This window comes from Astatotilapia calliptera, chromosome 11, assembly GCF_900246225.1.
Source record: "Astatotilapia calliptera chromosome 11, fAstCal1.2, whole genome shotgun sequence".
Lineage (NCBI taxonomy): Eukaryota > Metazoa > Chordata > Actinopteri > Cichliformes > Cichlidae > Astatotilapia > Astatotilapia calliptera.
This window is the reverse complement of record NC_039312.1, coordinates 33,151,137-33,169,063: the sequence shown is the minus strand read 5'-3', so window position 1 is coordinate 33,169,063 and position 17,927 is coordinate 33,151,137. Positions and strand designations below refer to the sequence as shown.

The 17,927-nt window shown below is 41.1% G+C and overlaps 1 protein-coding gene across 2 annotated transcripts in view; it reads right to left on the bottom strand.

Moving 5' to 3' along the window:
- Window positions 1-225: 225 nt before the first annotated feature.
- Window positions 226-17,927, bottom strand: part of otud7b (OTU deubiquitinase 7B) — a 50,846-nt gene continuing 33,144 nt past the window's right edge. Inside the window, exons 4-12 of one of the 2 annotated variants that reach the window (XM_026183651.1) lie at window positions 17,586-17,813; window positions 15,939-16,040; window positions 15,384-15,511; window positions 12,310-12,416; window positions 11,853-11,980; window positions 9,930-10,079; window positions 8,765-8,882; window positions 6,479-6,557; window positions 226-5,736 (exon numbers count right to left, since the gene is read on the bottom strand). In XM_026183651.1, coding sequence (XP_026039436.1) covers window positions 4,267-5,736; window positions 6,479-6,557; window positions 8,765-8,882; window positions 9,930-10,079; window positions 11,853-11,980; window positions 12,310-12,416; window positions 15,384-15,511; window positions 15,939-16,040; window positions 17,586-17,813 — 2,510 coding nt within the window. In that variant the 3' untranslated portion in view covers window positions 226-4,266. The remainder of the gene's footprint in view (window positions 5,737-6,478; window positions 6,558-8,764; window positions 8,883-9,929; window positions 10,080-11,852; window positions 11,981-12,309; window positions 12,417-15,383; window positions 15,512-15,938; window positions 16,041-17,585; window positions 17,814-17,927) is intronic. The other variant, XM_026183652.1, reaches the window with a different exon arrangement.

Below are 17,927 nucleotides of genomic sequence, written 5' to 3'. Positions count from 1 at the left end.
ACGCCTCTTTGGTGAGGTGAGAATGACTTGTTGATGACTGTTCTGTGCTTGGTCCCCCAATTTAGGTTTAAGGTGTATGGACTCAATTCTGCAGTAGCTCTTCAACATTATGGATTCATTTCATAGCACAAACTTTGTGGCTTTACCTTTTACAACTAAAGAATTTGGAGATTTTTTACAAAAGAAACTTTGCTTATGAAAAGCACATGAAAGAGAAAACAAAGCTTTCTTTAATACAATGAGAATTTATTCAAACGGTGCAAAAAAATTAATAATTATAATAATAATAACAACCTAACATAAAATCTGATGTTCTTTCTGTCCAGATTGCACTGTCACACAGCCTTAGAGCTCTCCTCTCAAAACTAAAAGGAAAAAAGAAAAATATTTATTCGATAAAAATAAAATAAATAAAATAAAACCAACTAAAATACCAGGACAGCTGAAATTAAGCTCAGATAATGCACAAATTTGGTAGAATGTTTTGCCATTTACATGCAACATTTTCAGTCCCATGCAACTCAAAAGTATTCCATGTTAATGTTTCTGAGGAGGAATCTTCTGCTCTCACAGAAACGACAGTGTCAACGATATAGAAAAATATAATCGGATCGGTTTTGTCACCAAACTAATTCTGAGCCATTTCTCTTCTGGTTTGGAGGAAATGAGCTGGGTCAATATCACCTGGCACAGGAAATGGTTGCTGCAGCAAATAAAACCTCATTTACAAATTAAAGAAGAAGAAAAAAAAAGGGCAATAAAATAAAAGCCAGACTGCTAGACAATTAGCCATGTGAGAAAGAACATCCTAAAATCATTTCAACTAAACATTCCACAAGGAACCCTATTTTTTTAAAAAAAAAAATCTCACTATAAATATATATTCTCGAATTATTAGGTCAGCATTGAGGAAATTAGTTTGCAATGAGAGAGCCTCGAGTATGAAAAGGCTCGTCTGCGGGGTCACCTTCAACAGCCAAAATGTCTTTATTCCTAACGCCAGTTATACCCCAAATACAGCCTCTTACAATCCCGACCTGTTTTCATGTCCAACAATATACATTCTTACCCTTTAAAAACACTGTAAAACTTTGGGCTTACAAAAATAACTCCGAACATATTTATACATCCTCTCACTGTTTTTTTTTTTTTCTTCAATACAAAAAAAGTGTTCGTAGCCTGTAAAGTCTGATGTTTTACATGTTTCTGAGGCATCCATGTCATTGCAAAAAAATTAAATTGAAAAAAGGTTTGTAAGCTAATTATTACTATGGAGGGAAGGAAAGGGTATGCACACATACACATAAAAAAATAATTAAATTTAAAAAAACAAAAAAACAAAACAGGCATCAGCACTCAGAGAAACGCTTGCCGGTCGGGTCTCATCTCAATGAAAACAAATCCACTTTCATGAACACATGATGACACACAAACACAGCAAATGCCTTTTGGGGAAAGAGCAAAACGTCAGTGTTTTAATGTTGTTAAAGCTATAAAGCACAGCAAAAAGAAAAAAGCTGAAGAAATTCTGGTCCTTTGACCAGCATTAGAGAAAATACTGTGTTACACAGAGTGAAATTAAGCCTGAAGAAATTAGTCAGAAACATTTGGTTTTTGTGTGTTTGCAGGTTTGCAGGAGAGAAAAGTACAAACCAAGAAAAACGAAAGAAGGGCGCCCTCGTTTGGAAGAGGCAGTGTATTGCAGACTGAATTGTGCTTCTCTAAAGCCCTTTGCAGACACCCTGATCCTTTTCTGTAAAGGTCACAACAGCAAATCTACGAGGCCAACTGTCAGTTGAGGTTTAGGTTTAGGTATGCTTTCTTTTGAGGCCGGTCACGTGGGAGCCAGCTGTGCTCCAGCTGCAGGTGAGGATTACTGTATTCTTTTAGGTTTGGTAAGTAATGTGGGAATTGTACTAAAATGAAAACATTGACTGACACTAGCTCAGCTCATCAGAGAAAACCAGAAACACAAATTACAGCCACGTCACGACATCTCTGACTGTGTTACTTATTTGATACTTCTTTCTTTACTCAGTCCAGAAGAGACAGACCTCTTTCTCTGAATCTGATGTGGCGGTTCAGACTGCGAATTAAACACAGTCAGACTTCTCGAGCTGACGTAAAGTATTTTGCACATATGGATGTACACAGTGGATCTCTCCATCAGTGTCGCCAGTGTTAGAAAGCAATAACAGCATGATGTCAAGTATCTCACGTCTGAAAAGGACAAGAGTACAACAACCAGAGTTGCTCTGTCAAAGTTAATCACCATAGCTTAATTACAGGGGGAAATAATAAATATTAGAAATTAATTTGTCAACAACTAAAACAGTCTTAAAGAAAAAAAGAAGAAGAAAAAAATCAAACTGAACACTTCATCAGACTCATGAAATAATTTGCTGAGTTTTGGGTACAGAATTTGTGAAAACTGCAGGCAAGCAGTGGATACTTGAAGTCGGCCTCTTGGTTTGCAAATGCTGAAAAAAGGCAACTGGGACACTGAGCGAGATGGTGACACCATCTTCTGCGTCCTGCAACAAAAAAATCGTCTGACCCGTGGTCTCTGACTTCCCAGAACCAGAGGTGGCAGTGTCTGCACCAACTAAAAACCAGTAAAGCTCTGAGTTCACAGACATCAGGAAAAGTGCTCAAATTTGTGCAAAAACAACCAACTTTGACAGACCGAATGCAAAAATAAAAAACAAAAACAAAAAAAACTTCAGCAGAACCTCTAAATTTGCAGTAAATAGCCAAACCAATAAGCAGCTAATTAATCAGAACACCTTATTAATTAAAATTTCAGGGGAGACCACATAAAACATGTTTTACATTTCTAAACCTTCAGAGAGAACAGAGGGAAAATATTATAAAATTAATATTTAAAAAAAAAACAACAAAAAAAAACCCCAGAATTTGTTAATACCATGTCAGTTTCTCACATCCAGGCGAGTGTTTGTGTCAGTTTGCGTCATGGAGAGAGAAATCGCCACTGATTAACGCAACATGTTTGGTAACAAAGCCATAAATTTTCTCCTAAAAAAATCCCAAAATGTGCTTACCGTACTAATGTTCAACTAAATTAAGTTATTGACTGTTGTCTCCAAAAATCTGCTGTTCTGAACGTTAAGTTTCATCTCACATTTCACATATTATTGCATCTCGAGGCCACACAAACATCAACCATTGTAACAGGAAACAGGAAGACCCGAGTACAAAAAGAAAAACATTCCAACAAACAGAAGAAATACTCTGGACCGGGACAGTACCTTACCATCGTACTATGTTTCTATCTTGTCTTTGATCTATGATGCCCGGTCAATCATGTGACCTGGTCAATAGCTCTTAATATTAAAGAGAAAAAAAAAAGGGGGGGGGGGGGGGGGGGCTGACATCTTCATAATCCAATTTACAGCATTGGACAAAAATGCAGATTTTTTTTAAGTGATAGTTACTTTGCCCGAATGAGTGCAGTGCAGAGCAGTCGTCTTAAACGCGTTCTGTAACATTAGCACCGCAGCAGCCTACAGAACGCTTATCATGAGCATCACACGACAGTTTCAGTGTGCATTTTATGCGACAAAAGAGGAAAAAAAGCAACTCGACGAGGATTAATTGTGCTGTTTCCCGAGGTACAAGCATCTAATGATAATAGTGTTAATATCTGTATCTGTAACACTGAAATCACCTTATAACCAGACGTGACTTCAAACATCCCTTAATGAACCAATCCAATCATCACAGAATAGAAATGGAGCAGAGACACTCACGCCTTTTCCGTTTGTGCTTGCATCTCTGTTTATGTTGTAGTGTAAGTATTACTTAGTGTGGATGTGTGTTCTGTACATGTATTGATGAGTGTCATGTATGATGCCTGCCATATACATTCGCTCCACTAGGAGGAGATAGTAGCAAGGCGTTCCAACTCCAAGACTTGAGGAGAGTTTGCAGTTCTCTCTCTCACGCGCGCACACACACGCGCACACACACAGACACACACACTCGTACACAACGCCTGCATAAGAGCCACAGCAAAATGTAACAGAAGTGCAGTTTATTCTACGGTCTAACGTGACCCTGGCAGTCAAAGACCACCTTGTGTATCCTGTAGTTATGTAGCCTCACTTGGTACTTTCAACAGGTAATGACACGGCTAAGAATAAAAGATGAGGGAGGTGGTTGCCCTGTCCCTCGTCCATCCACAGGCTGATCCGCTCCAGTCGTGAAAAAGGCCACTCGTCAAATTCAAGCCACAACGGGGTCTGCTCAGAACCTGTGGATGGCCGGTTCTGTCTCCCTCTTCTTCAGCTCTTCCCGGTAACAGTAGGAGCAGTAGTTGCCCGTCTCGGGGTGTCCGTAGTAGTTGCAGTTGGGTGTCCGACAGCGGCTGGACTGCAGGCCGGCCAATCCGCTAGCACTGCCCAACGAGTAGTGTCTGACAGGGGGCTGCCCGTTCCGACAGTCTAGATTGGAGCTCATGTCCCGGAAGCCGTTGGTGTAGTTCCCAGTGGTGAGTTCAGCCCCGGGGTAGTCCGGTGGGTCGAATTCGGGGGGATATGAGGGTGCGAGGCGGGAAGGACTGAGGGAGGAGGGGCCTTGCGAGTTATTGTACTGGGGATGGGAGGGAGGCTGTGCAGTGGGGCCGTGCCGGGGGAGGGTTGCATACGAGGGGAGGCCAGGGTAAGAGATTGCCGAGGAGCCACCAGCTAGCTGGCGTCGATTATCAACGTAGCTATGCATGTGAAGATGCTGGGTCAGGGGGGCTGCAGGAAGAGGCTGGTCAATGAAGGAGGGCCTGGGGATGGGCACAACAGCCGAGTACATAGAGGGACTCAAAGGAGACAGCTTAAGCGTGTTGAAGGAAGGCGACGAGTTCTCCGATAGCTCCTCTTTGGGCTCGTAAGGCCGGTAACTTAGCTCTGAACAACCAACCACCTCCTTCTTGGGGGGTTGGAGGCTGTTAGCGATGCTTTTCCTCTCTGCCTCGCGGCGCTGTTGTTCCTGCTCAGCCCGGAAGCGCTCCTCTGCATCGGCGAGGTAACGCTGGATCATCTCCTCCTGGAAGGGCTGCCTGTTGCTGGTGGTGAGGAGGCTGGCAAAGATGAACTTCCTCTCCCCCTGCATGGCGGCCCGCAGGATGCCGAGGCTGACCTTCACATCGGCGCTGTACTTGTAGGGCTCGCTCTCAGTGCTGCTCCCACCACTGCTGCTCATGCTGCTCCCGGCTCCATTGAGACGCTCGCTGCCCGAGGAGGGAGAGCCTTTCCCAGAATCCTCAGAGGCGTGGGCAGAAGGCGAGCTATCCTTGCTGCCCTTCCTCCCTCTAAATGAGCCTTTCTTCTTCTCCCCACCTTCTTGCTTGGCACCTCCAGCTCCAACATTTTTTCCTGGCATCAGCCCACCCACGTTTTTCTTAAACTTGCTGCCCAGGCTCTTTCCAAAACTGCCAAGCTTATTGGCCACAGAGTCTGCCCTCTTCTTGTCTTTATCCTTGTCCTTCTCCTTCTTGGTTTTGTCCTTCCCTGCTGATCCACTGCTGGATGAACTAGATGAAGAGGAGGAGCTGTTCTTGGCCAAAGATCCCCCTCCATTGACTGTTGATCCTGTGGTTGTGTCTCCGTTGCCATTGGAGCTGCTGCTGACAGACTCCTTGTCCGATTCTCCGGAGTCAGGAGGCGACCGGGCATCTTCTCCAGCTGATGCCGTAGGAGACTCCGGCTGGGCCAGCGGGGCTTGCTGCAACAAACAAAGCAGAACAAGTTCTAGTGAAAAAAATTGCAGACCAGTAGGAGAAAATTATACAACTATATAACCAAGGTCCACCACATTTATGGCAGAAGAAAGGTATGAAGAAAGTGAAAAAAGTGATTCAAGAAGCTCTTTTTTGCTCCCAAATGCTGAAAAAAAAAAAAAAATGTCCAGATGTCATTTAACTTCTACAAACACGACCTGCAGTGATGCAGTGACCGAAATCAGATAAATGCACCATTTTTCAGAAACTAAGCCATCACGTGGCTATCCTGTGGAAACAGAAAAACTCCCTCTAACAACACAGGGCTTCATGTAAGCTGCCATTCCTTGTAGCATAACCATGAAACTGCTATGAACTTGCTCGTCCGAGCTTCCTGACGTTACCACATGGGACACAAGAGGAGCTTTGTGATAGTGTTTACATGGCGTGACTTTTTGACCTGAACGGGCCACTGTTGTTTGTTTTCACATATACAGCAGTCAGAGGGAGAGCTGGCCCAAAGGAAAAGGAAAGAAATCCTGCTCTTGTTTGTAATAATTGAAGGAATTAACATTCATCACCAACCCCTGAAGCATTTATCTGATTACATCAGGATTTAGTTCCTTTTCTAATAACCCAAAACCAGATTTGTCTGGCAAAGTATTAAAGAAGTCTTCAATTCTGAGCCATCTTCCTCAGCTAACTTGTCAGCCATTTCACAAGAAGTGCTGGATTAAAAATCCTTACCTCGCATGGCAGGGGCAGCCAGGTGACCGTCATGTAGCTGTGCAACATCTGGAGCTTGGCCTCCAAAGAAAGAGCCACACTGGGTCGAAGGGGGAAGGAAAGGGAGAGAGAGAGAAAAACAAGGTAAAGTTCAGTGAGAGGGAACTTTCTGCCAGGGCTTCCTGTGCTAATGGAAAAGTAATTACTGTTGTTGTTTGGGTAGCCGATCACGTTATTTTTATAATGTAACAGCGTTTTTGTCATTACACAGACAACAGTCATGAGCTGGATTCTAAAGCATCATAATAACGGGCAGAAAAATAGATACAAAACAAGCTGCAAAGGGAAGTCAACAACAAAAACACAGCGGTGAAGAGAGATTTAGGTCTTACAGTGAGAACAAGATGTGAAAGCATAAAAACAGAACATAAGTTGTTTCATGTGATAAATGGCAGTCAGTTGCCTTCTTAGAGTGAACCTACATCTACAGCTATATCTATCAAATAAGGAGGTTGGCATACGTATAAGTAATCCCTGGTGAGCCTAAAGTTCAGGCTGCTGTAAATGTTCAATTTCTGATGGGGTTTTTTTTTTTTTCATTTTTGGTTCTGAATGATGTCATTAAGCAACAATGTCTCTAATATGGTCACCTCGGATACGCAGCATTGTCGTTAAGCATAAGAAAGCTGGGCAATACTTTTAATTGCTCATAAACAAACAGTAACAAGTAAATTTTGCCATTTAATGTAACATTCACTGTATTTTTTTTCTTTTGTTGTAAATTTGCCCTGTGTAATGTTGAGGAGATGCTGATTAATTGCACCATTATTCGAACAAGTAAAGGAAATACTTATTTCTTGTCTTATTTCTTCTATTTTATTCTTTACTTGTGTGTGAATCTGCATACTCCATTTTTCACTTTCCTGCTGGAACACATGAATTTCCTTAATGAGGATAATAAAGGATATTTCTATTATTTCCATTTCTATTATATAACAGCACAACAACAGACTGAGGACAGCTAAACACTGCAGTGCATCTATAAATATAATTGTGGTTGGCTTTTAAAAAACTGAAATTTATATTACTATTACTTGTTTTACAAATATTAAAAAGACAGATGTCTTTTTCCCCCATGTTTTACAATCGTAAACAAGCAAATAGCTTCAAGTACGTGACATATACAACCGTGTGTGCATGTCATCAAAATCTGCCTCGAAGACTCGCCTCCATCTCACCCTGCCCCTAGCATCCTCCTCTGTCACGCCAACAGTCTGCATGTCCTCCGTCACTGTATCCATGAATCTTATCTGAGGTGTTCTTTTCTCCTCCTACCAGGCAGCTCCATGTACATCATCTGTCTAATATATCCACTGTCCCTCCTCTGCACATGTCCAAACAATCTCAGCCTTGCCTCGCTCGACCTGAGCCGTCCCTCTGATGCACTGACTTCTAATCCTGTCATTCCTGTTCACTCCAAGTAAAAATCTTAACATCCTTGGCTCAGCTCTGCCTCCTCTTTTTTTTCTTTTTCTTTTTAGTGCCACCATGACCAAACCACCCATCATAGCAGGTCTTATTACCATCTTGTAAACCTGCCCTTTCACTCAGATAAGCCATCTTTCTCACTGCCTATCAACTCACAATTAATGATGGGTATTATAAAGTGTGACCAAAAGTCACTTTAAAATAAGCTCCTGTACAAAATAAGGAATTAATCCAAACAGTGACTCATAGAAAGCTGCTCTGTCAGAGTCCCCGAGTACAAAGACTGAGCTGGAAATAATGAGAATACGTGCTCTTTAAAGGTAAAGTTAAAATAAAGTAAGTAAAGACTCACATGGATCTAAATGGTGGAGTAAATGGCAAAATCACTAAAAGCATCTCATTGTCGTATACTCTTGTTGTGCTATGGCCTTTTAAGTCAATGACCTTTTCAAACAATGTTAACAGCCACTCACATAACATCATCTCAGCCCGCCGTTTCATCTGAATAAGACCTCTGGTGTCACTCACTGACGTAAATAGGGTGGAAGGGTTTTTTTTTTTGCAGAGCGGCTATTTTAGTGCTCGTTCCTCTGGTTCATTCATAGAGAAGCGTCTGAGCTAATCTAATTGTCACTAATCTGGAGTCAGCAGTCAATCCCTACACACTGAGACTCGTGTTAAAGAGACAGCTGTCAATAAGGGCAAGCACGCACAAGTGAGCATGTGCCACTCTAGTTGTTAACCGTGTCCTTTGTAAGTGACAAACCAAACAGAACAGACAACCAAAGCTGGATTTAAAAAAGTAAAATCTTTTTGTACCTTGCTAGCATCACGTTGTCTGTGTCATCTTTCCCCCACTCCCAGTCCTTCCCTGGATCCACAGCAAAGTGCAGTGGCAGCATTTTGTGCTCTGAGTCAGTGAGAGGGATCACAACTGCTGGTGGAAACAAGAATAAACATCAGAAAACAATAAAAAAAATACACCTACATAAGTGAGGACTGTGGGCAAACAGCATCTTTCATCTCCTATTTAATATTTAGCAGTTGGCTTTGGATGGTTTTGAGTTTTCTGTGCAGTGAATTTCAAGTATAGAACTGTGCATAAAATCAGGATTTAGACTCCACTCTTGCAATCGGAAAACATTAAATCACTGCATGGTCTGAATTCCCATGCTATTGACATTAGCATGGGAATTCAGACTATGGCTGCGTCCTTATTTGATTGCAAATCCTTCCAAGGCTGCATCAGGAGTAGTATAAACAAGGCTCCCCACAAATGTGACTCGACCTATCCCAAGATTCACTGCATGCCAAAGAAGTCACAAAGTGAAGGAGCAGACCAGCCACGTCCGAGCCAGAAGCACAGCCTTGGATTCCTGGGGTCACTGGGGTTTTTTTGTGGGCAGTTTTTTAGTGTGCAAATACTGTCAGAGGCATTCACCGTAGTTTAGCCAAGTTCAGGCGAGAGTGCAGTACTTACAAAAAGAGAAGAGAGCTGTGACTAAATGGAAAACCAATCTACACATGAGTGTGCTGGTGCTCTAGTGTTAATAATATCTTTTTTTTCCAGTTGTTTAAAAACAACAACAACAACACAAAAACACATTTTAAAAATATCCCAGTTAGCATCATTACTGGACCCCTGATAACATCTTTCATCTTGTATTTTTAGCCCAACCTGGAGCTGAGCTCCATGGATCATGGAAGCCCAGTTCTCTTTAGTCATCATTCCCAAATAAATCATCAAGAACAATACGCAAAAAGGACTTCCCCATCAAGCAGCGGCACCAAGCTGTAAAGTAAGAAAGAAACCCCTAGTGCTTACTAGAAACTCATCAACTTCTCTGGGGGAATATTTGTATAAGCATTCCCCTGATTGATGTACTCGCCTTTATGGCTTTAAGATATCAGCTGCTTACTACCAGCCCTTGAAAAAGGAATCAATATTTATGCGATCATTTTAAAGGATGATGGAGAGCATCACCTTGCTCTTTCGAGCTGTCCTTCTGTTCCATGGAGACCAGAGCAGAGAAGTGCGCCTGATCGTATGCCAGGACCAGCGGAGAGCGATGGCACTTGGCAGATGGCACTTCCAGCGGTAGGTAGATGCCTCCGAATGGGATGGGAGCAAAAGCTGGAGGGTGAGTAATAAGCACATTAAACATCTGCGAAACGGGACCTCAGCTCTGTTTCTCAGTCAGTAAAGCACAACAGAAACATACGAGTAAACAATAAAGATATACAAGGACAATACCTCACTTGTTGGAAGATTTTTAATCTACTTGAAATGGAAAAGATCATTATCAAAAAACAACAACAGCTACTAAAAGATAGCAAACTGTTCATGCTTCAGTTTATTCCCAAGAATGCTGGTTTCACATTTGTTTTTCCAAACAAAGTGCTCCAATATATTTATTTAACCTTATTCCACAAGGAAGTGAAACTCTAATGTTATTAAGATGAGTCTTTTGTGAGACCTGTCCTGGGACGAGACAGGCAAGCCGTCACAGCCCAGCTGTAACCAGAGAAACCCTCTGAAGCACGGGGAAAACCTAAAAGGCTGCCAGGAGTTCATACTGTTTGTTTTAACTTTAAGATATCAGAAGGGCAGAGTTCATTTGAAATACTGCAATCATGAATCATGGATTATCTGGTTCAAAGCTTTTGTTTGGCCTCAGTTTTGTAATCTGTAAATGACAAACATCTACACTCCTGTTCACAGAAAAATAGTCTTAAAAAAAGCTGAGCTCATCTGGAATCTTAATCCCACGTGAATGTACCCAACTAATTTCCACTAACGCTGGAAAACACAGTTTTTCATAAACTGGCTGCTCATACAAATAAAACTAGCCTTTACATCACTTTGAGATTGTTGTGCTGCAGCTGCTAATGTTTTCTGGTTCCGTGACTTTATGAAAAGCCCATTTCTGGTCTGTGACTTCATATCTTTCATAAGCTGGAGATTCGAGGATCCAAATGAAGACAGATTATGATCTTTGAAGGGGAAAAATACATTTTCTGGGTATAAGTGGACAGAAAATAAACAGGCCCTGCTACATTTGTGTAAGGAGGCCGGCAACACCACTTTTGTGTCTTCCATCAACAGCTTTCATCACTTTCTGTCTCAGCTAGCCTGTTAGCTTGAAGCTGCAGCATGTGCACAGAAAGACTGTCGATGTGCAGACCACGGCTTCAGTGGGTCATTGGGAATTAAAAAAAAAAAAAAAAATACAGGAAACACCTTTAGTTGTACCGTAGTTTTTGTCAGTTTGGTCAAATCAACAATCCCACCCACTGATAGTGAAGATGACCCACACGAGCAGCTCTAAGGTTTTTACAGATGATGGTCCAAAAAAACAAACAAAAAAAAAAAAAAAACAGAAGACGGGCTACAGCAGCAGAGGACCACACTGTGTGCCACTCCTGACAGCCAGTAAATGTTGTCAGACTTAGTTAATTTCTGCTTTAACTAATAAGGTGGCAGTTGAGTGTATATTTACTGTGACATCTTTACATGTGTATTGTAATAAGTATTCTGAACTACTTACAACTTGCATCTAATAAAAACCTAAAAATCTACAGTGACATCTTTTTTTAACTCATTGTGTTCACGAGATTTTCCAAAAACCTGACCTCTGACCTTGAGGTAAAGGTTTATTCAAACATCGAAGAGTTTTAGTAAATGTAGCTAAGGCATTAATTTGAAAATCCTACGTCCCCTCGATCTCGGCTTAGAGTGCTCAGAAAGTTGGGTGTTCACGCCGCACGCCTGGAGGGCTGACAACAATCCCTCATCAGACTTTCATGGCTGCAGGTTAAAAATGGAAACTAATGAAAATGGAACATTGAAAAACAATAAAACTAAACTGAAAGTGAAATAATGAAAAGTCTTTTCAGGCTTATTTACCCTCTCCTCCCGAGTCCCTCAGCATGGTGTCAGCGACCACCACGATGGGCCTTCTAAGGACATGAGCCAAGACAAAGACGTGAAACTCCTCCAAACTCTCATAAACCGGCTCGTCTGAAGACTCCACTCTGGAAACAACGACAGCAACAGTTTCTTGTTTATCAGAGATGATTGTTTACACTAAAGATAACAGTTTATTACTACCAACTTGAAACTTTGGCTAACAGTAAAACTTAAAAACCACATTGTGTTAGTGTGGCTTTGGTTTTTATAGCTTTACAGTCACTGCATTCGACCCAGTGGACTTTTTTTTGCCACAGTAAAAAAGCAGATGGACTAATGAGGGCCGGTCACTCAGTTGTGACTGTGAGTGTGCTTGTCTGTTCATGAATAAAAACATGACTGTGACTAAGTGTGCTGGGTTAACAGTCACTGCATTGTCCGGGCCAGGCCTTACCCGTTGGTGCCGTTGGTGCTGTAGTGTATTCTCGGTTCGCTGGAGGCGAGCTTCAACAGTTCATTCCACTCTTTCTGCCACTCCTCCTCCGTGTACACCAGCCCAGACTGAGGAGAAAAGAAGGGCACACACACACACAAACACAACTGCCATTTAGAGAGGCCGTGTCAAATGTCACAAAAGCATGTACTGACGTTATGGCATCTCACCTCAAGGTTACATGCAGACAATTGAGCCTAGAGCCTTTAGAAACATACTGTCGCTCGTACAGTAGCGACAGAGCAGAGCTGTCAACACATATTCTAAATTTTATTAAATTAAACTGCCATTGGTTTGCGAGAATCAATAATCATCTGTGGAAAATCTGGAAAAGCTGCACTGCTGCTGGCATGAGAAGAGAGCAGTGATCGAGTGTGCAGTTAAACTGACAATTAGGAAACATAAGAGGACAAATATCAGCTGAACAACTCAAGGCAAACGCGTCCAGAGTATGTTAAATGATAGGGATGCCAAATAGGTTAAAGCTCCATATGACCTTTAGATGCAAACTTGAAGCTTGATTTAGACTTTAAATCTTGAGTAGTAACCGGAAACTCCTTTTGTCCCTACACTGCAACCTTCCACGCCATTCAAGACGTCGGGGTATGCGTTGACCCGATTTGTAGTTCCATTTCTTGGGAGGTGCACGTCAGGTTACGTTGAATATTGCGGTGCAGGGTTAAAAAGCTGTTCTGGTTATAACATGGCTCTGACCCAGAAGTACAATTCAGATGTAAGGGATAGATGTGAACTTAACTCTGTCCAAGCTGCTGATCTCAAAGGTTAAATTTATAGTACTGTGTTTAATTCCTGCTATAAGTGGTCAACATTGCCGTTTGCATATAGACCTGTGCTGGTGCGTCTGCATTGCTCTGCCATCACAAGTAAAAGTGAGCTTTCATTTCAAACTTGGAGTTAATAATTTTAAATTCTTCTCCTTCCTGCTTCCACTTTAACAAAATGCAGGAAGGAGAGAAGACTTCAGAACCAACTATGAGCAAAGCAAGAAAAACACAAAGGTCTACACTGACAGCAGACAAGCTATCACATTAGCAAACTGAGCAAGCCAGAGGTAATTAGAGCATATTACATTTTGTTTCACAGAGGTATTACCTTGTTGCTTAACAACGACACGTGTTTATGCTGCATATTAAAATTATTATTATAGAAAATTAAAGAGACCTATTACAGATGTTAATGTCTCTGTCACTGCCACACTTACAGGAAGTAACAATAACAACTGTGTGATAATGATGGTAAATAGTTCACAACCCAACACTGCTAAACACAGAGTGATTAACACTCAGAGCCCTGTCTGTAAACATTACAAACTTAGCATAGTGGAACATTAACTCTTCTTACTGAGTAATGAATAGATGAGTGATAAAAACTTCAAGCGCTGCAGGTCCCTGGAGGTTTGAATTTTATGTTGAGGAAAAGATTATTCCATGTTTGTCACAGCAGAGCTTACTCAGCGTATCAACCGGCCATTCTTCTATAGCTTAACCCAATAACTGTATTTGTTAATGCTACATAGAGCTTATAAAGGACATCTCTATGTTGAAATAAATATAGAAGCTATAGAAGCAGTTATATCTCACTCTGGTTTTGTACTCGTGAGGAATTAATGCACAAAGTACGATATTCAAATGTTTTGTTTAAATGAATGGTCAAACTTGATTTTTGGCCAGTTTTGACAGCCACCAAATAAAATCAATGACCTAAATTCACACAGAGCAGCCACAGGCCCGAGCACTGCCCACGGAGCAGCTCCACTAGAGCGTGTTTGGTTTAAGTGATTTGCTTGAGGATGCCTCAGATATTCTGCTGTGAACATTATGCAGTCATTCATGTGGTTTCCTCTTACTGTGGGTATGTGCATGCTGTCTGCATCCACTTTTTTTAAAAAAAACATACTTGCTGTGCTACAATTTTAAGCTTTCATGAGGATAAAAGTTGTGTTTTGTAAAACAGGCTCTAAAATCCTGTTTTTGACACATTGCGAAAAAGCGTTATCAGCATGCAACTAAGAAAAAAGGTGGCGATACTTGTGCTTAGAGTTACATCTCAGAATCAATGTTTGCATTTGATATGGCCGTCAGTCATGTTGCTATGGCTGCAAAAAAAGGACAAAGGTGACTTTTCATGGTAAAAACAACAATTTTCAAAAGTTAGTTAACCAATAATGAGTTACATGGGAATTTGGTTTGATATGTAAACCTGCAAGTGCCACTTTTTTTTTTTTTTTAAATACAACAGCGCTGCTAAAAATGTTTGAATTTAATCCAGAGTACTGCTGCACAATTAAAAATAAATTTAAAAAATAAAATAATAAATCCTAAATACTGGTCAAAAATGCGGGAAAATAGATTTACAAGTTTCCATTTCTTTGTACTTTAATTATAATTTAACTGAAAAAACAAAGAATAACTTAAATAACTAAACTAAACATAACACAACCAGGAACAGAGTGAATTCAGGAAGGTAAGGGGTTTACAAAAATATATTAAAAAAAAAAAAAGTTTTCTTTTGATGAAAATGAAGGCCAAAAGACAATTTATCGAAAGTACCTGTTTTACTCCTTTCAGCTGCTCCCACACCACAGGCTTTCTCAGTTTTACCACAGATGCCCTTCCTGGTGCAACCCCATATCTTGTTTTACTAATTATTGTAAATCAAAGTTAACTGAATTTTCAAAACTCGAGTGAGGAAGACAGTCTTGTCCATAGCTAAAGTATTTACAGTTAAAAATGTAGCAGTAGTGGAGGAAACTAAATAAAAACGAAAACTAAATTCTAATGATTCAGAATTCAAACTACATCTTGTTTATCTTATTCTGTGCACTAGCGCTGCCCCTTCATCTTCTGAACTGCATGCTACTCGTTAAATATCAAATGTTATGCAGGCTGACTTATCTGGCATGCAAGGCATGTGAAAAGCCTCAACTTGCCTAGTAACTTCTCTGTGCACCGCCCTAATACAGTCATGGGAATAACAAAGATAGTCAAGACTAATGTGCAGCCTCTGTGACAGACCTCTTTGTTCTGCTGGGTCTGCTGCCACCTCCACCTGCGCTTCAGTGCCTCTCTCTCCAACCCGTGATCCATCAGCGCGTACAGGGACTTCCGCAGCATCAAGTCTCGGTCGTGAAAGCCCCACATACCTGCAACAGAAACAAAATCAGGTCGTTAAACACACATCAACAGAATCTTTTGTACAACCACATCTAATCATATAGGTGTGCAGATGTTTCAGGGGTTTTTCTGTATTGTCATGTCCCAAATAAAAAAAAACTACAAACTTACAATGGCTAAAGGGTCTAACTGTCTTTTAATGAGAACAAGTTAAGCACATGAATATTATACTCACACCTACTATAAAAGTCTGGAACAATGCCTGCACAGTTGGAGCATTTTTAATTTTCTGAGCTAGGAGTCCTAAGTGGGCTGTAAAGGCAAAGTGAACGTGCACGGCAACATTGTAAAATGCAATTAGTGCTTAAGCTAACACTGGAGTTCCCTTAATGAATGCTAATGGAGTGTGAACCTACACTGTATTGGGGTCTTGTTTGAAAGGCCCGTGATACTCACCGAGCGAGGCTGCATGCAGCAGGCAATTTCCATCTCCGCTTGTTGCCAGAGGTAGCAGACTCTGGCAGTTTGAAACCACTTTTGTCCACCAGTTCAGCCGCCCTGCAGGTGAATAATAAATGTTTAACTCACATGTTTGCATGACAAATATGGTGAAGTATTCATCCAAAACAACTGCTGTGCAAGTCCTCAAAAAGATAGTCATTTGTGTCAACATGTGATTTTCAAGTCAAAAGACTTCCAGAGAAGGTTTTCCTCTCGTGTCAGCAGTCTTAGCAGTGTGTCATTTTGTCTTATTTTGGAATGAAACAATTCACCTTCAAAAGTCATAGCCTATAATTATGAGTTAGTGATTACAACACCTCTGCCTTTACAGGTATTCAGATTTTGCTACAACTGTCAGAGCTGTTTGAATGAGTTATACGTTTACTGTCACAATTTAATATAATGATGTTGAAAACAGTCTATTTTCCTGCCCTAGCTGCACACACGAGGTGAGCACAAAATAAGAAATTCAACACAAATTGTGATTCAATTTTATTGCCCTTGACCTAGGAAAAGCTAATGGCATAAGATGTAAGTACAACTCCTCCGGTTTCATACACAAAACAAAAAAAATTATTGCGCTAGCTTATGTGGTTCCAGTTCTACAGGGATTCAAAAATAGATAGGCAAAACGGAGTGTGACTGCTCCGACCGGTTTTAAAGGGTTAATGATATATTTTATGTAATAATTTATAAAATTAGGTTAGAAACAATAGAAGACAAATGGCACGAAATACACTTTTCTATCGTCCACACGATATATATCGTCATATCGCCCAGCACTACTCGATAACCAGATTATCTGTTCTGAGTAGCAGTTGGCAAGTTTGGGAACGAAGAACCTTTTAACAAACTTCGAGCACAACTAGACTCGTGGTGGGGCAGCCATTGGAGAAAGGGGAAAAAAATTAAAAATACTGGCGACAGTGTTACCGCTCAGCGTCTTAGAAGACACATATTAGAAGACCTTGGTTTCAAGTTATCACATTTACAAATGTTCAGGATCTTGACCTTTGACCTTTAGGTCTAGGTCACTGAGATTCGAACTTGTCAAAGAGGTTTAGTAGATACACCTATGGTATAAATTTGAAGCTCCTACATCGACTCATTCTCGAATTATGGCATTCACAAACTTAGCTGTCCATGCTGCCTGCCCAGCGAGGTGACGACAAGGAGAAGACAGAAGACAGAGAGGCAAGGACCGAACAAGAAATGTCTCAAAATATATTTCACAAAACCACCAGCTGACACTCTGGATACAAAATTTACATTTGGAAGTGGCGGGTCAAAGTAACACCACAACAAGTTCTTCAAAGGGGCCAAGCTACCACTGCAAAATAGCATTTTACCCTTGTTGGTAATTTAACATGAACTAGTCACAACAAACGTCACTTAAAACAGCATGTCGTGATTTTAAATCCAAATATTTAAAACAGAAGCAGTAGATCTGTTGTCTTATAAATGCAGGAGTAGGCAATATATTTTGGAATAGAAACAACAAACACTCGTGTCACTTCAAAAGCACGTGGGGGATAAGAACTGTCTTTTATCTGCAACCAAGTCAAGCCTAAAATCTCATGTATGGTACAGAGTTATACTAACCAGCTTGCTCCAAGGCCACCATCATGGACTGCTCAATAAGGTCCCTCTCAATGAAGTTCCTGAAGTCGTCCCGGTACACAGTGAGGTCTGGCAGTTGGAAAGTGCACAGGGGCGTGTCCAGAAGAGGCTCATTGCTGCTACCGCCGGTGCTCGAGACGTGAGAGCGGGCCAGAGAAACGATGGTAGAGCTAGCATGAGAAATACCCCTCGACAAACGCTTCTCTGTAGCTACAGAGAGAGAGAGAAAAAAAAGGTGTTGCACGAAGTGCATATTTGCACATTATGATTTGTAGTTATTATGTTTAGTCTCAGGGTAGACCAGAATATTAAGCGGTAGGACAA